The sequence below is a fragment of the Erithacus rubecula genome (genome assembly GCF_903797595.1).
Source record: "Erithacus rubecula genome assembly, chromosome: 23".
NCBI classification, from domain to species: Eukaryota; Metazoa; Chordata; class Aves; order Passeriformes; family Muscicapidae; genus Erithacus; species Erithacus rubecula.
The window spans coordinates 2,058,980-2,082,268 of NC_136675.1; the positions used below are offsets into that span (position 1 = coordinate 2,058,980).

At 53.5% G+C, this 23,289-nt stretch overlaps 1 protein-coding gene across 8 annotated transcripts in view; it reads right to left on the reverse strand.

Annotated features, from left to right (window-relative positions):
• Positions 1–23,289, reverse strand: part of PUM1 (pumilio RNA binding family member 1) — a 90,526-nt gene that overhangs the window by 19,503 nt on the left and 47,734 nt on the right. For all 8 annotated transcript variants that reach the window (XM_079325787.1, XM_079325783.1, XM_079325782.1 and 5 more), the window contains exons 10-15: positions 16,891–17,042; positions 13,554–13,692; positions 11,771–11,914; positions 10,224–10,517; positions 6,991–7,227; positions 581–848 (exon numbers count right to left, since the gene is read on the reverse strand). In XM_079325787.1, the coding sequence (XP_079181913.1) occupies positions 581–848; positions 6,991–7,227; positions 10,224–10,517; positions 11,771–11,914; positions 13,554–13,692; positions 16,891–17,042 (1,234 nt within the window). The remainder of the gene's footprint in view (positions 1–580; positions 849–6,990; positions 7,228–10,223; positions 10,518–11,770; positions 11,915–13,553; positions 13,693–16,890; positions 17,043–23,289) is intronic.

Genomic DNA, 23,289 nt, shown 5'->3' on the forward strand with positions numbered 1-23,289 from the left:
ACCCAGCACACACACCCAGCACACACACACCCAGCACACACACCCAGCACACACACACCCAGCACACACACACCCAGCACACACACCCAGCACACACACCCAGCACACACCCAGCACACACACACCCAGCACACACACCCAGCACACACCCAGCACACACACCCAGCACACACCCAGCACACACCCAGCACACACCCAGCACACACACCCAGCACACACCCAGCACACACCCAGCACACACACCCAGCACACACACACCCAGCACACACACACCCAGCACACACACACCCAGCACACACACACCCAGCACACACACACCCAGCACACACACCCAGCACACACACCCAGCACACACACACCCAGCACACACACCCAGCACACACACCCAGCACACACACACCCAGCACACACACCCAGCACACACACCCAGCACACACACACCCAGCACACACACACCCAGCACACACACCCAGCACACACACACCCAGCACACACACTCAGAGCCCAAGCCCATCACCCCCAGCACACACCCAGAGCCCAAGCCCATCACCCCCAGCTCCCCGCCGAGCCCCTGCAGCACCTGGAGCCGTGCTGGTCCTGCGAGAACTCCATGATGTGGCCGGCGATCTCGCGCAGCTGCAGGTTGGGGTAGCGGTTGTTGCGGAAGTCCTCGAGCAGGCGGCTGCGGCCCGAGGGCATCACGTCGGACATGCCGTAGCGCAGGCGCGAGGAGGGGAACAGCGCGCTGCTGGGGCTGAACAGGCTGGAGGCGCTGCTGGCGCTGCGGTACTTGGCCTCCGCCCCCGGCGCCGCCGAGATGTACCGGCCACTGCCGTTGGTCAGACCCCCTGCGGGAGGGACAGGGCAGGGGTGAGAACAGGGACAGGGACAGGGCAGGGTGAGAGTGGGGACAGGGCAGGGTGAGAGTGGGGACAGGGCAGGGTGAGAGTGGGGACAGGGCAGGGTGAGAGTGGGGATAGGGCAGGGTGAGAGTGGGGATAGGGCAGGGTGAGAGTGGGGACAGGGACAAGGACAGGGTGAGAGCAGGGACAGGGCAGGGTGAGAGTGGGGATAGGGCAGGGGTGACAGTGGGGACAGGGCAGGGGTGAGAACAGGGTAAGGGACAGGGCAGGGGTGAGAGCGGGGTAAGGGACAGGACAGGGACAGGGACAGGGTGAGAGTGGGGACAGGGACAGGGACAGGGTGAGAGTGGGGACAGGGCATGGACAGGGGTGAGAGTGGGATCAGGGCAGGGGTGAGAGCGGGGTAAGGGACAGGGTGAGAGTGGGGACAGGGCAGGGGTGAGAGCAGGGACAGGGACAGGGTGAGAGCAGGGACAGGGCAGGGACAGGGACAGGGTGAGAGTGGGGACAGGGCAGGGGTGAGAGTGGGGATAGGGAAAGGGACAGGGACAGGGCAGGGGTGAGAACGGGACACATGGCATGGACAGGGAACAGGGACAGGGGTGAGAGCAGGGCATGGAACATGGACAGGGAAGAGGGCAGGGAACAGGACAGGGAACACGGAAGGGGTGAGGAACAGGGAAGAGGGCAGGTAAGGGGTGAGGAACAGGGAATGGAACAGGGAATGGATAGGGTGAGGAACAGGGAATGGGTGGGGTAAGGAACAGGGAATGGAACAGGGAATGGATGGGGTAAGGAACAGGGAATGGATGGGGTAAGGAACAGGGAATGGGTGGGGTAAGGAACAGGGAATGGAACAGGGAATGGATGGGGTGAGGAACAGGGAAGAGGACAGGGTAAAGGGTGAGGAACAGGGAATGAGGAACGAATGGGGATGAAGATCAAGAGGACAGGGCAAGGATGGGGATAAGGGAACAAGGCATGGATGGGGATTATGGGCAACAGGGATGTGACACTGGACCCCTGAGTTCTGTTCCATCATGAGTGGGATCTGACATTCAGCTAAACAGGATTTTAAGGTGGGATTTCTAGAAGAATTTCTAGCTGGGATTTTTAGGCAGGATTTCCTCACTGTGTGTTCAGGCATTGGAACCACCAGGAGGCTTGGAATCCCCATCCCTGGAGGAGTCCAAGGAATTCCTGGACATAGCACTCAGCACTCTGGGCTGGTCCATCACTCAGGTGGGACTCAATGACCCCAAAGGGCTTTTCCAGCCCCAAAGATCCCATTCTGTGATTCCTGACCAAGCTGAGTGAGCTGCCCTCCAAGGAATTCACATGGGGATATGTCTAAGCATCTGTGGCACTGCTGGATTGGGCTGGGAACAGCTACAGACTCCAGCAAAGGACTCTGATCCCTTCTAAATCAGAGTATTCTGATTCTGCCTCTACTCAGTGACATCACATCTGTGACTGTGACTTTCTGACAGAGCAAAACAACTTCTGTTCCTCCATCTGTGTCCAAACTGCCTGAACCAGACCAGTGGCAATCCCAACACTCCCAAATTTTAGCTTTTTTGCTGTTTCCACTGACTTTGCCTCCATCCTCAGGCTTTTTCCACCTCTCCTGCTGCCCTGGCAATACCTGAGTTAAAAGAAGTATGCTGGGGGTGGGGAATAGATATAAAAGTATTAAAAATATGGAGATAAAACCACAAATTACTATCGAACACAGGTAAATACAATATATTAAAACCAATAAAGATTTTAAACCCCTGTGCTTTCACAAATGGCTGAAATATCTGCAGGCACATTAACAGAGATCTGTGCTACCCAAAAACAGGAATATGGGGACAGGTGATGCTTCATCCCACAAAGAGAAGCTCTGACAACAACAAACTTAAACCTTCCTGTGCTGCTTCCCTGGCTGCCACTTTTCAGGATGTGGCTCAGCACGTGGCAGAGGATTTGATTTCTGCCTTTCCTGCAGGGCTTGGGATCCCTCTGCTGGTGCAGGAGGAGCCTGCATGGATTTTCCTGGCTGGAACAAAGTCCCTGATCAAACAGGGACCTGCAGGGCCAGGCTGAGGCAGGGGGGAATCCCAGGGGAATGGCACTGCAGGAATCTGTGCCAGGGATGGGAGAGCTCCAAGGAACCCCTGGTAGCTGGGCTGGAATTAAAATATCCCATAAAAACAGAGCTGAGGGAGCTGCAGAGCCACTGACACCTGGAGGAAGCTGCCATGCAGGAAACTGGATGAAAATTCTGGATCTGGTAACAGCCTGATTAATTATTAATTATGACCTTTGGGGCTCATTTCCAGCTCAGGATATTTTGTGATTCTACATCTCTGAGCTGGGCAAATTTCTCTGCAGATGGTGCCAAAGCTCTCCTTGCCCAAGGAAGGGGAAGACCCTCTTTCCCCTCTTTTGTTCCCAAGGTAAAGGAGAGCTGAGTGTCCACCACCCCAACTCCCACTCTGAGCAACACTCCCAGCCACCAGGGGATATTCCTGACATTCCTGTCTCCTGGAAGGACCAGCACTGCCACAGGATGAGCACAGCACTTTCCAGTGAAGGAAACCCAGGAGGGACAAGCTGAGCAGTGGGGCACCCATGCCTCCCACACATCTGCAATTCTCAGAATCCCCACTTTTTGTTTCAATGCCTGGAGGAAAGCAAGAGAGGGGACTGAAGTGAAACAGTTCCTGATGGGAAAGGCAGGTTTGGCACTCAGGCTGTCATCTCTGAGCTAACAGCACAAGCAGCACAGAAAATGTGTCAGAGGATTTCTGAGCAAAGCCCAGCCCAGGAGGTTCAGAGGGACTCCCCTCTCCCCCATCCCTGCCTCTCCTGCAGGCCATGCTCAGCATCACCTGGGAACAGAGAGATCCTGTGGGGAACAGGTTTTCTAAATCACAATTCTGAGCCCCACCAAAGGCCTGAAATCTTGGGTGCCTCCAACTCCTCTGTGCCAGGACTTGGTCAGATCCAGATTTCATCAGATTTTACCAGTAACTACAATGAAACAGCTCCTTCTTCCTTTGGGAGAACTGGGGGTGCTGCCCTGGAGAGGAGAAGCTCCAGGAGAGCTCAGAGCCCCTGGCAGGGCCTGGAGGGGCTCCAGGAGAGCTGCAGAGGGACTGGGGACAAGGCAGGGAGGGACAGGACACAGGGAATGGCTTCAAACTGAAAAAGTGGAGATTTGGATGGGATTTTGGGCAGGAATTGTTCCCTGGGAGGGTGGGCAGGGCTGGGATGGAATATCCCAAGATCCCAGCCAGCCCTGCCCTCTGGCAGTGGGAGCCATTCCCTGTGTCCTGTCCCTCTATAAAGCATAATCTGGCCAAAATAAAATCCTAGAACTTAAAAAGTATTCATTTACTAATTTACAAAATCTCTAATTGTCATCTAAATTTCATCTGGGGAGCAGAGCCCCCTTGCTGCCTTGGCACCCCTCACACCCTGGAGTATCAGCACACTCAGCTCTCTCCAGGAGCTCTTCCCACAGGAGCTGTGTGTGGTTATTTCAGGCACTCAGCACTGCCCAGACCCTTCACAAGGTCACTTTACACCACCAGCACAAGCCCAGCTTGATAAATGCCCCTCATTTTCCAGCCCTTTGAGCTGCCAGGGAGCCAGAGCAGGGTCACTGCACAGCCCTGGCAGGGACTGCCACACCCAGAGTGACAAAGGCAAAGCCACAGCTCAGCCTTTAATCACACCTGGGCTGATGTCAGTGTGGAACCTGGAGCCAGAGCTGCTGGAGTGACTCCCCTGGCTGAGCCCCCAAACCCAGGCACTGCCCCCAGGGCTTCCCTGCCCTCAGCCAGGGACAGGGCATCATCTCAGAGCATTCAGGAACAGCCCTGTGCAGTTCTTCATCACAAACTGCTCCTCAGTGGAGAAAACCTTGAGCTTCTTACAGAGAAGTGTCTGTGCTGTCATGGAATTGGGAATGGAGGGAAAGGACCTGAAAACTCACCCAGTGCCACCCCAGGGACACTCCCACTGTCCCAGCTGCTCCAAACCTGCCCTTGGGCACTGCCAGGGATCCAGGGGCAGCCACAGCTGCTCTGGCAATTCCATCCCAGCCCTGCCCACCCTGCCAGGGAACAATTCCTGCCCAAGATCCCAGCCAGCCCTGCCCTCTGGCACTGGGAGCCATTCCCTGTGTCCTGTCCCTCCCTGCCTTGTCCCCAGTCCCTCTGCAGCTCTCCTGGAGCCCCTCCAGGCCCTGCCAGGGGCTCTGAGCTCTCCTGGAGCTTCTCCTCCCCATCAGAACTGAATTTATACCCAAAGGAAACCAGACCTGTCCCTCCCACTGCCTCCACTACCAGGGAAAGAGAAACTTTAAGAAATAAAGTGACTTTTCATGCATTTCAAGGTCAAATTCCTCCAAACCAGAGCTATCCCAGGTGGGATCTGACCCTCAGCATCACCCAGCAGGGAATCAGCCACAGAGAGGACCAGGCCACCAGGACAGCAAGATTTTGGCAAGATAGGAAATCCCACACTGATCCTCTGGAGCACAACCCATTTCTGGGTGCTAATTCCAATTTCTTTCCAGAGTTTGCTCCCAAACAGATCCACCATTTTTTCTGTTGCAAGGGCAATGAACTTTTTTCTACTGCCAGGTTTAGAATCTGCTTCCTCCTCAGGACTAATTTATTGTGGCCATTTAACTGTCAGCCAAGGGCTCTACAGCTGCACAAATCAAGGTAAAATCCTTCCAGTTTTATTAAAGCTTTGAACAAGGCACGATGGTAAATCTAAACCTGATCTCTAAAAATCATATTTATGACTATTGCAGCTAACCTAGAGCCAGCATTGGATTTATCACACATGCATGGAATAAACATGATAAATCCAGTGTCTGCTGAGGGGGGGACTGCTCTGAAAAGCAGAAGTTTTGTTAAACCCAGCAGATTCATGACACAACCCAAACCAAGTGAATTTTTGGAGGAAATATTAAATTACCTGCTGCAGGTGCAACAAATAATCTCTTTGGTTTGTTTATGAGGGACTGAACACTTCAGGAGGTTCAGATGAGCACTGCTTTATTATTTAATATTTGCTTTATTTATTTTTAAGATTTACTTTATTGCAGGCCAGGCAGAAGCTCTTTGAGAAGATTCAGCTGCACAAAGTCATGGATCTTCCCAAAATTATTCCTCCTGTGCTTTTGATAAGGCCACACTGATGGGAAATTTTCCAAGGTAAACTCAGCAAATCCTCAAAGCTGAGGACTGCTCCAGGGAATATTGGTTAAAAGGAGGAATTGTATTCTAAGCTCATTATTCCCAATTTAACAGGCATTTTAAAACATCCCCTTTAAAACCATTTAAATTGAAGATCAACCCTCCTTATCTATTGTATTCCACAAACTATTGCTGCTGTTACCAAGACCTGTGCAAGAAAATGCTGCTTTTTAAACACTTGGGAATATTATCCCTCATTTGGAGCTGAGGAAATCAGGGAAGATGGAAACTGTTCCCAGCTGAACCATGCAAGACACACAGGAGGGGCTGGACTTGAATTAAAGATTGTTTTCCACCCAAATGGTTGTGGGACCCCACCCAACTGAGGAAAGCAAGGAATTGGGGATGCTCCAGGGAGAGCAGGACAGGACCCTGAGCCATGATCAGGCAGGAGGAGGATCAGGAAGGTTCTAACCCAGGATCAGGCAGGAGGAGGATCAGGGGGTCTCTAGCCCAGGCTCAGGAGGGCTAGACCCCAGGCTTAAGACCCGGATTCAGGAGGTTCTACCCAGGCTCGTAGGGCTCTACCCAGGCTCGGAGGGCTCTGACCCAGGCTCAGGAGTTTCAGGAGGGCTCTGACCCCCAGGCTCAGCTCAGGAGTTTCAGGAGGGCTCTGACCCAGGCTCAGGAGGGCTCTGACCCAGGCTCAGGAGTTTCAGGAGGGCTCTGACCCAGGCTCAGGAGGGCTCTGACCCAGGCTCAGGAGTCTCAGGAGGGCTCTGACCCAGGCTCAGGAGGGCTCTGACCCAGGCTCAGGAGTTTCAGGAGGGCTCTAACCCAGGCTCAGGAGTTTCAGGAGGGCTCTAACCCAGGCTCAGGAGGGCTCTGACCCAGTACCAGGCAGGAGAAGCAGAGCAGGCTCTTACCCAGGTTGAGGCTGGAGGAGGAGCCGTGCGAGGACAATGAAGGAGGAGGAGTCTGGGAGTGGCCTGGGCCCTGGCTGGGCAGGGGCATGCCCACGGGCCCGGGGGAGGAGGAGAAGCCCAGGCCATTGTAGAAGCTGTGGCCGATGGGGGTCAGGCTGCTGGAGGTTCTCTTGTAGAGCTCGCTGCTGCCCGTCAGCGAGTCCCGCCGAGAGCCGCTGCCCGTGCTGGAGTTGGCCACTGCAACGGGGCAAATGCACAGGTGAGAGACAGCCCTGAGAGCACAAACACAGCCACTGAAACCAGCTCCAGCCATTCAAACCACGCTGGGAGTGAGCAAACAGCTTAATGATTGCTGGAGTCCTGTCTTTGACTCCAGTGCTTTGGAGGATGGTTCTCAGAGAGCACAGGGAGAAAGGAGCTCCAGAAATCCAGGAGCACCAAGGGCAGAACAGGAAATCTCCTCAGGGAAGGAACCACGCTGGCTTGGGACACACCTGGGGACAGGCTGAGCACCTGGGGACACAGTGACACCTTTGGGGACACACTGAGAACTTGGGGACACACTTGAGGACACACTAAGACGTTTGGAGACATGCTGGGATGTTTGGGGACACGCTGACACCCTTGGGGACACACGGACAACTTGGGGACACACTGAGACATCTGGGGACACACTGAGACCTTTGAGGACGCACTTGGGGACACACTGAGACCTTTGGGGACATGCTGACACCTTTGGAGACACACTGACACCCTTGGGGACACAGTGAGACCTTTGGGGACACACTGACACCTTGGGGACACACTGAGACCTCTGGGGACACAATGTCACCTTTGGGGACAGGCTGACACCTCTGCCCTGGCCCCTCAGGGCAGCCTGATCTCCCCGAGCTCCTCCCCTCCCATCCCCAACAAGCAGCCCTGAACTCCCGTCTATCCCGTCCATCCCTGTTCACTCCCATCCATCCCGTCCACTCCCATCCATCCCCGTCCATCCCGTTCACTCCCGTCCATCCCGTCCATCCCCGTCCATCCCCGTCCACTCCCGTCCCTCCCCGTCCCTCCCCATCCATCCCCGTTCACTCCCATCCATCCCGTTCACTCCCGTCCATCCCGTCCATCCCCGTCCATCCCTGTCCATCCCCATCCATCCCGTCCATCCCCATCCACCCCTGTCCACTCCCATCCACTCCCGTCTATCCCGTCCATCCCTGTTCACTCCCATCCATCCCGTCCACTCCCATCCATCCCCGTCCATCCCCATCCATCCCCGTCCATCCCGTTCACTCCCGTCCATCCCCGTCCATCCCCGTCCACTCCCATCCATCCCGTCCATCCCCGTCCATCCCCGTCCATCCCGTCCATCCCCGTCCATCCCCATCCACCCCTGTCCACTCCCATCCACTCCCATCCACTCCCGTCTATCCCGTCCATCCCCGTCCATCCCCGTCCACTCCCGTCCATTCCCGTCCATCCCCGTCCATCCCGTTCACTCCCGTCCATCCCCGTTCACTCCCATCCCCACAGTTTTTGAGCACTGTCTCAACAGGCAAATACAAACCCTTTAAATGCACTGTCAACTTGAGGGGAAAAAATCAATTTTGCATTAAAATCTTGTTCAATAAATAGTGAAATTGTTAACTGCCATGAACTGATCATTTTTCATGGTGCACAGGGGCTCCAGAAGCAGCAGGATCAGAGTTTAGTCATTGATTGAGGGAAAAGAACTTTGTGCATCTTGGCACAACCACTCATGGAATCCAATTAGTTAAATGAACTGAGGTGAGAGAAGCAAATCTGTGTTTACCTGGAACCAAGATGGTTCCAATTCTCGGGCTGGGTTGAAGAGAAATATTCAGAATAACCTTTTATTGCAAACTGCTCCTCTGGGAGGTGGCAGCACCTCCCTGAGCCTGCTCTGATGGAGCCAGGTTGGAACCTGCCCTTCACAGCAAAGCGCAGGACATAATTACTGCCCTGAGACTGAGCAGTAATTAAAACAATTGCTCCACTTCAAAAAAACACAAATCTAAGAGAAAAAATAAAAACCTAAAAAACCACAGACATGAGTTTGATTCTGAATGGGACCTTGTCTGCAGCTGGCCAACACCAACCATGGGTGGGAGGAGTCTCCCAGCCACAGAGAGGATTCTCCTGGGCTGGGGTGGGAACAATGGCCAGAATAAAGCACAGAAACCAGCCCAGACCAGCTCCTCCAGAGCCAGGGCGAGCACTCAGCCTTTACTGTGAGCTGACACACTGGGAGCAACTCCTGAGAGCCCAGGGCTCCACAGCAGGGAAACCACTGATAACACACTAACAATCCCACTTAATTACTCTGCTACTGCTAATTATCACCTACTAAAAGCGTTTTAGCCAAGAACTGCAGATTTTAAAAGCCTGAAGTAATCCCTCAAGGAGAATTCCCAGTTAGGCTGGGATGGATGAGGAGGGCTCAGCTCAGAGCACAAACCCTGTAGCACACAGTGAATAATGCACAAGGATGGAGCAACATCCTGGGCACCCCAGAGCTCTGCTGTGCTCTTGGTCAGGTTTTCTGGCCAGCTGAGGCACAGAAGCTCCCTGGACTGTGGTTTGTTTTTCCCCTTTTTCTTGGAATTGTCTGAACCTGCTCTGGACTGAAACCCAGAGGAGCACAAGGAGCTCACACCTGTGAGCCACAAGCCTGGGCTGTGACATTTCCCAGCACCAGAGAACAGCCTGAGTGAGCTGTGACCCACAAACTCTGTTGAGTTTTGCCTGTTAAAACCACTTTTTTCCACTTCTCTCCAAGGAAGTATTTCCCTGAACCAACTGGGAAAGGGACTGCTTGAATCTCCTTCCCAGAGGGACCCCATTGAGAAGTTTCCTCCCTGATTTACTCTAACCCAAGACACATCTCTTCAGAGCAGAGAGAGGTTCTGCTGTTTGGTATTGGTCATTTTTGTGATGGGAAGTGTTTTGCCTGTTAAAAAAATTTTTTTTCCACTTCTCTCCAAGGAAGTATTTCCCTGAACCAGTTGGGAAAGGGACTGCTTGAATCTCCTCCCCAGAGGGACCCCACTGGGAGGTTTTTCTCCCCGATTTACCCTAAACCAGTACACATCTCTTCAGAGCACTGCTATTCAGTATTGTTCATTTTTGAGCTGGGGAGTGCTCAGCCTGTTAAATAAACATGTTTTTTCCACTCCTCCACTGTTTTCCCAGCCCCCCCAGGCTGCCCCAGCTCTCACCTGCGGTGCCGAACCCGCCCAGGGCGGAGCCCAGCGTGGCGCCCAGGGAGCTGCTGCTGCCGAAGCCCAGCGAGGTGTTGGGCTGGGCGGAGCCCTGCGAGAAGAGCGAGCTGCTCTGCGAGTTGCTGCTCAGGGAGCTGTTGCCGTAGAAGGAGCTGGAGGCCAGGTTGCTGGTGGGCTGCTGCTGGGGCTGGGGCTGGGGCTGCTGCGTGCCCAGGGGTCGGAAGGGGCCGTTGGTGGTCCCTGCCAGCCCCCCCGCTGCTCCGTTGGCCGAGGCCGCCGCCGCCGCCACTGCTGCGGGACACACACACGGGGAAAAACACTGAAAAATCCCATCAGCACAATTCTGCAAGTTAAACCCAGCAGGTTTGTTTGTTCTGTGTGCCCAGACTCCAGCCATGCCCAGCTGTTCGTGCTGCTCTCGTGCTCTTGGAGCTGGCACAGATCAAAACCAGCAATGGTTCTTTCTCCAAAGATCCACGAGTCCAATCAGTGCAGCCCCACACTCCCAAGGGCCAATTAAGAAACCCGAGTTTTGAAATAATTGAAACGATCCTTCAGCAGATGAAACAATGTTCTGAGGTGCCAAGAACATCAAACCCAAGGACTTTTGGTTTTCAGCCAGTTCCAAAGTTAAAGAAAAAGCAAAACAAACAAGAGCTACGAGAAAACAATTAAAAGGCCTATTTCATAATCTGAGCCCAGTGCTGGCAGGGGCTGCTCACACCAACAAATTCTGGATAAAAATCCTTTTGAAAGCCTTGAACTTCCAAGGAACCCAAATAAATGCCAAAGCAACTCATGAGGCCAATTTGGGCACAGTGATGTCATAAGGCACGAATCATGAAATGGTCTGGGGTGGAAAGGACCTGAGAACTCATCCTGTTCCACCCCAGGGACACCTCCCAGTGTCCAGCCTGGCCTTGGGCACTGCCAGGGATCCAGGGGCAGCCACAGCTGCTCTGGCAATTCCATCCCAGCCCTGCCCACCCTGCCAGGGAACAATTCCTGCCCAAGATCCCAGCCAGCCCTGCCCTCTGGCACTGGGAGCCATTCCCTGTGTCCTGTCCCTCCCTGCCTTGTCCCCAGTCCCTCTGCAGCTCTCCTGGAGCCCCTCCAGGCCCTGCCAGGGGCTCTGAGCTCTCCTGGGAATTCTGAAGGTTCTAGAAGGTGGGAAAGCTGGTGCCAGGGGACAAACCTAAATACCTACAGGGAAACTCTATCAAATAATTCCAGTTCCTGCTCCTCCCCCTCTCCGTGGCTGCTCCGGAGGCTCAGCCCAAGTTGAGCACAGAGGAAGATTCTCAACACCAACCCCTGGATGGATCTCAGTGAGGGCAAGTTTGTCATCATTGCCAGTGGAGCATGGAGGGTGGGGACATTGGGGACACAGCAGGAACTTGGAGGGACCAGAATTCACCTGTCTGAAACAATGGGGGGGCCAGGACTCACCTGCCTGAGCAGCAGGGACAGGAGGGGACAGCAGGGACAGCACTCACCTGCCTGGGCAGGAGGGGACAGGAGGGGACAGCAGGGACAGCACTCACCTGCCTGGGCTGCAGAGGAGCTGATGATGACAGGGGCAGGGGCCACCAGGCGCACAGGAGCCCCCAGGCCGTTCCTGGCCCCAGCATTGACCACCAGGGCTCCAGTCTGGTCGTAGTAAGCAGCAGGAGCCAGCACTGGGTACCCTGCAGAGGCAAGCACAGGTGACAGGGCAGGTGACAAACACAGCACTTCTGTCCAGTAAGTGCAGTGCAAGAGGGTTTTTAATAGAAAAGCTGAATGGAAAAAAAAAAAAAAAACAACAAGAACAGCCTTGCTTTTCCCAAAAATTCCATGAGTTTACATGAAGAATTTCAGGTAGAAAAGGCTTTTTGCCCCCTGAATCTTTTATATTACACAGTCACCAGTGTCAATTCAGCTAAACAAGGGTTTAAAACACAACATTTCTGCTCCATGGTAAGTACAACATGTGCTGGGATTGCTCAGGGCTGGGGCTGCTAGGGGACCCCCACAGGAAACTTCCACTTCTGTATTTTGGAAGGTTGGTACCATGAAATACTCTTTAATGCATGTAAATAAACTCTCCTAAATGCTGGTGATACACACAGCAGCACACTGACAGAATACAGTGATTCAGGCACCTCATTACAGAATTCTACATCAAATGAAAACACTAAAATTAAATGCAGTGACTCTCTGGGGTGGGGCTCACTAAGAGAATGTTCCCTGTGAATATTTGCTTTGCAAATACAGGTACACATATATATCTGTAATTGTATATATCTGTAATTGTATATATCTGTAATTAATTGTATATATGTGTGGGTTTCCTCTGCAAATACAACCTAAATAACAGAGATCAAATGAAATCTGCACAGTTCACTTTGTACCCTAACACTGCAACATTCTCCTCAAACAATTAAAAAACCCCATTAATAACCACATGACACTGCCAGCAAGGAGACCTGAAACCCAAATAATCCTTTTTTCCTTACATTTGACCAGCAGGACACACCTGCACATTATTATCAGGTTTTTCCTTTGCCATCACAATAATATTCTGGATAACTCAATTTCAGCAGCATTTTACCCCCAAGCCTCAGGGATCAGAATTCCTACAGCAGCTTCTCCAATGAAGAGCTAGAAATGAGAACTAAACCCTGCTCTGTTTCATCCCTTTCCTTTCCCTGTTTGGAAGAGCAGCTGTGGCAGGAAGCCCCTGTTAAGTGGAGCACCTGGCTGAGATAATGAACAGGACTGAGAAACCTCTGAGGTCTAAACTGCAGATCCCATAAACCTGAGCAATCCACAGAAAACCTGGAGCTGATTTTCCACAGGAGCCATCAATTCCTGGAGCACAGTGCAGCCACAGGGAGATAGCACTGCTGTCACCTGTGCTGCCACTGGAGATAGCACTGCTGTCACCTGTGCTGTCACTGGAGATAACACTGCTGTCACCTGTGCTGTCACTGGAGATAGCACTGCTGTCACCTGTGCTGCCACTGGAGATAACACTGCTGTCACCTGTTCTGCCACTGGAGATAGCACTGCTGTCACCTGTGCTGTCACTGGAAATAACACTGCTGTCACCTGTGCTGCCACTGGAGATAGCACTGCTGTCACCTGTGCTGCCACTGGAGATAGCACTGCTGTCACCTGTGCTGCCACTGGAGATAACACTGCTGTCACCTGCGCCCCCCCAGTGCTGCCAGCTGGGCACACACCCACGCTGGCATTCCCCCTGCAGGAGCCCCCAGAGCAGCACCAGAGGGCCCTGCTGGTGGCAGGCCAGGCTGCAGGAGGTGCCCAGGCTGGCACACTCACCTGGCATCCCTGCTGCCAGCCCCTGGCCGAAGGCGAGCGCAGAGTTGACGGCGGCGGCGGCCACCAGAGGATCGGCCTGCTGGCCCTGCTGGTTCTGGTTGGGGGTCAGGGGCCGCTGGCTGGCCCCTCCACGGAGCACCTGCAGGGACACAACAGCCACTGGGTCATTCTGGGATGCAGGACAGAGCCACGGGCACCAGGCAGCAGCAGGGCAGCACCAGAGGGGGAAATCTCTCCTTTGCTCTTAATTCATTTAATTCACAGCCAAAAAGGAGCTGGAGCGTGTCCAGGGGAGGGTCTGAGCCCCAGGAGAGGCTGAGGGAGCTGGGAAGGGTCTGAGCCCCAGGAGAGGCTGAGGGAGCTGGGAAGGGGCTCAGCCTGGAGCAAAGGAGGCTCAGGGGCCCTTGTGGCTCTGCACAACTCCCTGACAGGAGGGGACAGCCGGGGGGGTCGGGCTCTGGGAACAGGGACAGGGACAGGAGCAGAGGGAACAGCTCAGGCTGGGCAGGGGAGGCTCAGGGTGGGCAGAGCAGGAATTTCCCCATGGAAAGGGTGGGCAGGGATTGGCAGGGGCTGCTCAGGGCAGTGGTGGAGTGCCCATCCCTGAAGTGTTCACATGTATGTGGTGTCTGGAACAGGGGTCAGTGCTGGGTTTCTGCTTGGACTCGATGATCTTTAGGGAGCTTCTCCAACCCTTCTGATTCCCTGATCCCAGCTCTAACTCCCATCCTCTGTCAGAAGTGTGTACACGCCACCTGCCCACCCCAGCTAGGGTTTGGTTCCTGTCACCACTGCCCCACTAAAAGCCCTCCTGAGCAGGAACCCTGCAAAGCCCAGTTCAGGAGCTGGGGGAGGGTGACAGGAGGTGACCTGGGTGTCACCAAGCCATCAGCCCCTGGAGAGAGCAGACAGCTGGTGACACAAGAGTGCAATCCCAGGAATCATGGCACAGAGCCCACAGTGGGTTTGCATGATGAGCTGCAGTGGGGGAGTCCCTCAGAAGGGACAGTGGCTCTGTGGCTTTCCTGCCATCACCTGGGACAGGTTTGGTTTGTCAGAGCTGGGGCAGGAATCTGTAAGCTCAGCTCATTACAGGAGCCATCTCCATGTCCTCAGCACATCCTGCACAAAGTCACATCCTGCCTGTCACTGATGCTGCCAAAGGCCTTGTCCAGCACTGAAGGGGGGCCATGATGCCTTGGGTTTGAACTTTTAGACCTTCCAGACTCTGCTGCTTGCTGTGTAACTCTGAAACTTCCTGTTAGGTGTTAGTGAGTTCTCTTCATAGGCTTGGACAGAACAATTCCTTCCCAGCAGGAGAATCAAGGACAACCAGTACCCAAAAATCAGAAACAGCAGCAAAGGGAAGGGGGCAAGGCAGGGGGCTGGGACTGCATGGCCTGGGGCTGTGGTTGGACAATTGACCCCAATGTGTAAATGAACCAAAACTTATAAAAATGTAAAAAAAGTTTAAAAATGTATTTAAAAACTAAAGTATTAAAAAAGTATTAAAAAGTATTTTAGAAGTATTAAAAAGTATTTTTAAAGTCTTTTAAAAAGTATTTCAAAAAGTAAAAGAAGTCTACAAGTGTGGATCCTGTTACCAGGATCCATCTGGGATCTGATCTGGGTGTAGCCCCAGCCAGGTTCTTGCACTGCCCAAGGTGGAACCTTTCAATTAATCCCTATTTTATTCCTTTTGCTCTGTTGCAGGTCAGCCTTTCCAGGCACCATCACCTGGAGCCATGCACAGCAGAATCTGACTTTGTGCAGGGAGAGGCTGGGGAGGAGCAGGTTCCCTGGCTCAGGGAGCCAGGACTCCAGGGGGAGCCTGCAATGCCACAGGCTTTTATTACCACACCATGAAGATGTCACAAGGGTCACAAATCAAGTGCCCACACTCCTGCTCCAGGTTCCCACAGCACTTTTAATGCAAACACCCCCTGCTGCATCCCACTCACACCTGCTCCCTGGCCAGAGCAGCAATGAAACATCCCAGAAAGGCACTGAGATGTTTTATTTGAATAGCCTGAGCCTTTGCAGCTCTCTCAGCTCCTGTCTGCTGCATCTGTAAAGGCCTCAGAGCACCTCCTGAGCCTGGGGTGTTGCTTTCAAAGGGTTTGCAGCTTCTGAGCTGAAAAATTCAGCTGTTCTTTATTCTGCCACCCCCATCAGCCTGGGACCAGACAGGAGAGCTGCTCAGGGGACTGAAGCAGCTCTGGCTCCTGATGATTCCCCCTCCCACAGCAACAGCACCACAGGTTTGCTGCTGCATGATCCACTGGGGCTTCCCAAAGCACTGACACTCAGTAATTCACCAGCACTCTCCACGTGCATGATGGAGAAATCAAATTATGAATGTACACATGGCTCTTGTCCCACTGTTTTTAGGAGAGGCCAAAGGGTTTTCTCCTCATTGAAAACTACTCTGAAAGCTGAGGTCAGGATCAGCCATGGAAAAAATCAGGGTTTGAATGGCTGGAGCTGGGTCAGAGGAGGCTCAGGCTGGGTTTCACACACCATCAGCTGGGTTGGAGAAAACCTTTGAGATCACCAAGCCCAACCTAAGAGCTGCCACTACTTGTCACCCAGCAAGTAACAAAGGGACACACCCAGGCTTCCCTTAAACACCTCAGGGCACGGTGACTCCACTGCAGTGAGCACTCCACTGTCCTACCACCCCTTCTGGGAAGGGATTCTGCCACAGAGGGAATGGGCATGGAACCAGGCATGGGCATGGAAATGGGCACGGGCACAGGGATGGGCACAGCCCTGAGGCTGCCAGAGTTTGGGCAGGGCTCCCACGGGGCACACACAGGGTGGGACTGCTGAGGGCTCTGTGCAGGGCCAGGGCTTGGGATCCATGGTCCCCCAGGGGTGGTCCCAGCTCAGGACACTCCCCACCCAAAGGCTGGGTGTCCCCTGTCCCACCTGTCCCCTGCCCCAGGTGCCCCTATCCCATCTATCCCCCATCCTACCTGTCCCCTGCCCCAGGTGCCCCTATCCCATCTATCCCCTATCCCAGCTGTCCACAGTTGTCCCCTGTCCCATCTATGTCCCATCCCAGCTGTTCCCAGCTGTCCCGTCCCATCTATCCCCCATCCCATCTATCCCCTATCCCAGCTGTTCCCAGCTGTCCCCTATCCCATCTCTCCCCTATCCCATCTCTCCCCTATCCCATCTCTCCCCTATCCCAGCTGTCCCAGCTGTCCCCTAACCCATCTCTCCCCTGTCCCATCTCTCCCCTATCCCAGCTGTCCCAGCTGTCCCCTATCCCATCTCTCCCCTATCCCATCTCTCCCCTATCCCAGCTGTCCCAGCTGTCCCTGCCCCTCACCTGCTGCTGTCCCTGCTGGCCCTGCTGCTGGCCCTGCTGGCTGGCAGAGTTGGTGGCGGCGGCGGCGGCGGCCGCTTGCTGCTGGAAGAGGCTGGCAGGATAAACTCCCCAGGGAGTGACTCCATAGTACTGGTGAGGGACCACAGCTGGACCTGCAACACAGCACAGCAGGGTGAGCTCCTGGGGCACCCAGCACCCCAAACCCAGCTGCACATCACTGCTGTTCATGTCACCTGTGTGACACCCTCTGCAAACTGAGCAATTTGCCATTTGTGTCACACCAAGTCACACCTGCAATTTCACCACTGCACGAGGTCAAACTCTGCCAGCAGTGATCCCATCTTGTTATTGGTGTGCCCAGGTTTATCAGGGAAGGAACAAAAATCTCCAAGCCATACAGAGGAACCTTGTTTCAAGCAGAGATCAACTTCTCATGCCAGCTGACACTCACAGCTCACTGCCATCCACCCTCAGCTCCTCAAGAAACTACCAAACCCTCTTCACAGCTGGAGTGCATCAACTCTCAAGTGTTAAAATGTTCTTTTTCCAGCCCTGCTTTGCATTTGCAAATCTCCCCTAAAAGAGGCTGCACGATCCTGTCCCTTCCCACATTCCCTCCTCAAACTTCACATTCCCTCCTCAAACTTAAGAGGCTTAAAATTAATTTTAAAATGCATCACTTTTGAAGATTCCTTGTGTTTATCAGGTCTCAGGACAGCACAGGCACTTGGAGACAGCAGAATGGCAGCCTCTCTCCTTAAATCATCCCATTACATATAAATAATCCCAGTTGGAATAAGGCTGAGGAAGCTCCCAGTGCTGGAGGGAGGAGCCCTTCCCTCTACAAAACACGGATGGGAATCCAATAATATTTTTTAATATGACTGTTAGATATCTTCAGGAAAGGTCAGCAGAGAAGCAGAAGTGTTCCCTTAGATTCCCAAATACATTCTAAGGGCTCCTTCCCCACAGCAGGAATAACTGAGGCAGAGTCAGAGCCAGGTGTGACACTGGAATAAACAAATCTTTACAGAAACTTGGTCATGTCTGGAATAAAACCAGGGATTTTTTTATTTCCAAGAGAGACACTCAGCACTTGGGCTCTGCCCAAGTCTGTGGTTCCATGGAAAATGAGGGATGACATAAAAAAGGGAGGTGCAAACACAGTTCTGAGTGTTCAGTGTTAGCCTGGCTCTGACAAAGGGGGAAAATCCTGGAAATCCCTTTTGTTCCTTTCTTCTTGATTTTTTTTTTTTACAGGAACAGGCTCAGCTGAACTCCTGCAGAATGCCAAGGACCTGGCTGAGCTCCTGCTCCCACATCCACACTTCAGGATATTCATTTCATGTTTTGTGCCAAATATTAAATTCACATCTCAAACATGTATGAGTTACTCTCCTCACACTATTCTGGTTTTTACTACTGTGCTCCCCTGAATTTAGGATTTAGGTGCCCAGCTCTGTCACAGCAGGGAGGTGCTGGCTAATTCCAGGCAGCTGCAGAACACCTGGATTTGTATCTCACCCCAAAGCCCATCCTTGCTTTACAGAATCAGAGGGGCTGATCTGCTGCTCCTACTCAGATCTGGAGCAGCAACCACTCACTTCTTACCTTCCAACCTGGCAATTCATGAGCTAAAATGGAAAAAAACCTGCAGCAAATGAATCAAGTGCCACGAAGGTGGTGCCTGTGGTGCCTCAGCAGGCACAGACAGGTGAGCAGTGAGTGATTTTAACCTGTTTATAATCACTGAATGCACACCAGCTCCTGGGGTTCTCCTGCACCCAGCAGGGAAAGAGCTGCAATTGCTGCCTTTTAATGCAAGTCATTAACCTGCATGTGCCCTCAGGCTGCTGGAAAGTGCTGCAATCCCCTTTATCTGGGCAAAACATGGGCATCTCTCTGGGACAGTTTAGTCTCAGCTCTAATTATCAAACCTAGATGGGTTTTTCTGCTAGTCAGAGGCTGCTGGGTGTGTGAAAGCAGAGGAGACACAGAAGCTTTGGAGGCAGCTGGGTTTAAAGAGCTGCAGGTCTGGCTCAGCTGCTGTGAGCACAGAGAGAGGCTCATTATTGAACAGAGTTCTCAGAGAGGGCAAGAGTGGCATCACTGCCAGACCCAGCACAGCCAGAGCTGCTCCTGCCCCTGCAGCAAAGCAGCACTCTGAAAGCAAACACTCCCTGTGCTGCCACAGCCTCAGCTGCTCCTGCAGAACAGCAGCAAATCCAGATGGGAATGGCTCAAAATGGGGGTTGTGTGTCCATCTCAGCCCCTCCTGCAGGACAGCACAGCAGGGATGGAGCAGGGGCCAGACCCAGACCCAGCTGAGACAGGGGCAGCTCCCAGGGGTGTGGGTGATCCTTCAGAATTCCCAGGGGTTTGTGGGGTGATCCCTTTGGAATTCCCAGGGGTTTGTGGGGTGATCCTTCAGAATTCCCAGGGGTGTGGGTGATCCTTCAGAATTCCCAGGGGTTTGTGGGGTGATCCTTCAGAATTCCCAGGGGTGTGGGTGATCCTTCAGAATTCCCAGGGATTTGTGGGGTGATCCTTTGGAATTCCCAGGGGTTTGTGGGGTGATCCTTCAGAATTCCCAGGGGTTTGTGTGCACACCCCACCCTGCTCCAGCTCACACCAAGGGCCTCATCACCTCCCCAAGGCTGGAAACATCCCAGCCCTTGCTGTGGGAGCCTCTGCTTCTCCTGTAACCAGGTGATCCCAGCATTTATCCACCTCTCCACACAGAACAGCAACACTTCTCTACCTGGAACTCCACCCCAGAGGGAACCATTTCCCAAATGGCCTTAAAAAAGGCAAGTTTTTGGTTTTTTGAGTGACATCTTTCTCAAATGATGGAAGGCAATTCAAAGGCAGCAGTATCTTCCCCATAGTTTAAAATCTAAATGAGTTTTTTTTTTTTCTAGGAAGTTCTTCCCTCTGCATTCAAATTTGTTCTTTAAAATGCTGCTATTGTTGGGAAGAGAAGAGCATTATCCTAGAGCTGCCAGTCTCACCATCATGACAAACCTGCAGAGCTTTAATTGACAGATTATCTCTGCCATAAAACACACACCAAAGTTTCCTCTGTGCTCTGAGAGTAACTGTGAGCAATAAACTCCCAATAACTCCAAACTCATTTCTTCCATCTCAGAAGCTTCTCCAAGTCCTCCAATTTAACACTCCCAGGCACATCAAGGAGGTTTTTAGGCTTTATACAAACATTTAAATTGTCTCATGTCCCTCCAGTGCTGCTCTCAGTCATGACAGAAAAACGGGCTCTCAAAACTGCTCAGGCCTAGACAGAAAAGATGCTTTTCAGAAAAGCATCAACATTAAGTTTTTAATTAACATGAAGTTTATCTTGTCATTTCTAGGGTCCAAAGCCTGATGAGAGGGTTAAAATAACTCCCATGTCTCAGTGGTGTAACACTATAAATACACCCAGCACATGTCATGTTGTTTTGCTTCTTTTAAGAGTCACAGATTTAGAATTATTCAAGCAGAGGCCATAGTGCCAAGTTCTGGGATGCTTTAGGTACCCCTGGGGTGTTATTTCCAGTTCAAATGCCTAAAGCCTGAGTTAAGCACAGCCTAGATGGGCTTTTCTTCAGGTCAGAGGCTGCAAAAGCTCAGGCAGCTGCAGCTTCAGTAGAGCTGAGAAAAAGAAAAAAATCTGTGGCCAGCACTGAGTATTTCCTGGAAATGTGGCCCAGTTCCATGTGGTGTTTCTGACAGCAGCTGCTGCTCTCTGCTCCCTGTGCCAGGCAGGAACGAGCTCTGGAGCCCTGAGGGGATGCAGGATCCTCCCTGCAAGGAATCACTCACACATCTCCTGCTGTGCCTGGGACTGGGGCTGCCACTGCTCTGGGGGCTCCTCCCTGCCAGCCCTGCCTGAGCTCCCTCTGGCACTGGCCAGGAGCAGCTCAGCCCATTCACTCCCTGCTCCATCCACCATCACAGCAGGGGTTCTCAGGGTTAATCAAGTCCTGGAGCAATGTGCTGCTGCTCCTGCCCTTGGCTGTGTCCCACAGCATCTCAGTGTCACCTGTCTGACCCCACCCAACCTCCCCAGGCACTGCCCAGTGCAGCAGGAATTCCCAGCAGCCAGCCTAAACCAAATCAGAATCCACATTCTTCACACACATCTGCATGATCCAGAACTCCATCCAAGTGGGGAAATCACTCAAATCCCAGCTCAGAGCTGAGCCCACAGAGCCCTCAAAGCTTGAAAGCTCAGCAGGGGTTGGGTTATGTAAGAGCTGTCCCAAACCAGTCACATCCACACACAGCCCAGGGCTGTGGGTCTGATTTGGGACAAGCCACCCAAAAATAGAAATTGAAGTGAGTGTACAAGTTCAAAGTGGAGGATGGCAGCAGTGAGAGCCTCCCCAAACATCCCCACCCCAAAGAGACTGCAGCAGTGCTCAATTGCAGCACAAAACACTGCCCTGCCCTGCTCAGCAAAACCAGGCATGGGCACAAAAATACTCCTCTAAAAGCACTTTCTACCTTTAAAAAATCCCCTCCTAAAAGCATGTTCTTCCTTGAAAAATACTCTTTCAGAAGCACATTCTTCCTTTAAAAATCCTCTCCTAAAAGCATGTTCTTCCTTTGAAAAATACACTTTTAGAAGCACATTCTTCCTTAAAATTCCTCTCCTGAAAGCACATTTTTCCTTAAGAATCCTCTCCTAAAAGCACATCCCTGCTTTGTCCCCAGTGCTTGGGAAAGAACTTTATGCCCTCCCAGCAGAATTCCAATGTTCCCTGTGTCCCCCACAGTGCCTGATAAGCTGTGGCACAGAGCTGTCACCTCCAGAATCCCCAGTTCTGGCTGTGGGAGCTGGGAGGAATTTGGGAACTGATACTCCAATATCTGGAGGACAATTCTGCAGGAAGAGCAGAGGTTCCATCTCTGCCAGCAGCTGGAAAAGGGCACGTTCCCAGCATGAGCCTCAGCAGATGTGGATGTGGGAATTGCCAGCAGAATTTCAGGGAAGAGCTGGTTTGTTAGCTGAACAGAAAGGAGAGACAACTTTCCTGGCAGGAAACACATCCTGCATCTTTCCAGCCTTTCTTAAGTTTATTTTTAGAGGTTCTCCTTGCTACTTTCAGTCAAAAAACATCCCAAAAACAGAGCAATATTTGTATCTGTGAGTGGTTCCCTTCCCATTTCTCTGGGAGCCTGAGCCCACAGCACTTCAAATAAAAATTATCTCATTTCACCTCCAGCTCCAATGACAAATTCTGCTTTTACTCACAGCCACACCATGATATCAACTCTCCCCCCCAGCAATGCTGCTGTGCTGATGTTTCCCTCCCACAGTGAAGATGCAGAGCAGCTGTGGAACAGGGGATGGAGGGGATGGAGGGGATGGGAGGAGATGGAGGGGATGGAGGGGATGGGAGGGGATAGAGGGGATGGGAGGGGATAGGAGGAGATGGAGGAGATGGAGGGGATGGAGGGGATGGGAGGGGATAGAGGGGATGGGAGGATATGGGAGGATATGGGAGGGGATGGGAGGGGATGGAGGAGATGGGAGGGAATGGGAGGGGATGAGAGGGAATGAGGGGATGGAGGGGATGCACACAGAGCTGGCATTTCCCTCCCACAAAAACAGATGCAGAGCAGCTCTGGGGCAGGAGATGCACACATGCAGGGGATGCACATAGGGGCTGAGGGGATGCAGCAGAGCCCCCCTCCCTATCCAGAGGCACAGCAGACCCCCTTCCCCTCCCCTCCCCTCAGAGGCACAGCAGACCCCCCTCCCTCCCCCCCAGAGGCACAGCACAGCCCCCTCCCCTCCCCACAGAGGCACAGCAGACCCCCCTCCCCTCCCCCCAGAGGCACAGCACAGCCCCCTCCCCTCCCCCCAGAGGCACAGCACAGCCCCCTCCCCTCCCCTCTGCTCCCCCCAGAGGCACAGCAGACCCCCCTCCCCTCCCCCCCAGGGGCACAGCCCAGCCACCTCCCCCCAGAGGCACAGCAGACCCCCCCTCCCCTCCCCCCCAGGGGCACAGCACAGCCCCCTCCCCCCCCCTCCCCCCAGAGGCACAGCAGACCCCCCCTCCCCTCCCCCCCAGGGGCACAGCACAGCCCCCTCCCCTCCCCACCAGGGGCACAGCAGATCCCCCCTCCCCTCCCCCCCAGAGGCACAGCACAGCCCCCTCCCCTCCCCTCCCCCCCAGGGGCACAGCAGACCCCCCCTCCCCTCCCCCCAGGGGCACAGCACAGCCCCCTCCCCTCCCCCCCAGGGGCACAGCACAGCCCCCTCCCCTCCCCTCCCCCCAGAGGCACAGCAGACCCCCCCTCCCCTCCCCCCCAGAGGCACAGCAGACCCCCCTCCCCTCCCCCCCAGGGGCACAGCCCAGCCCCCTCCCCCCCAGAGGCACAGCAGACCCC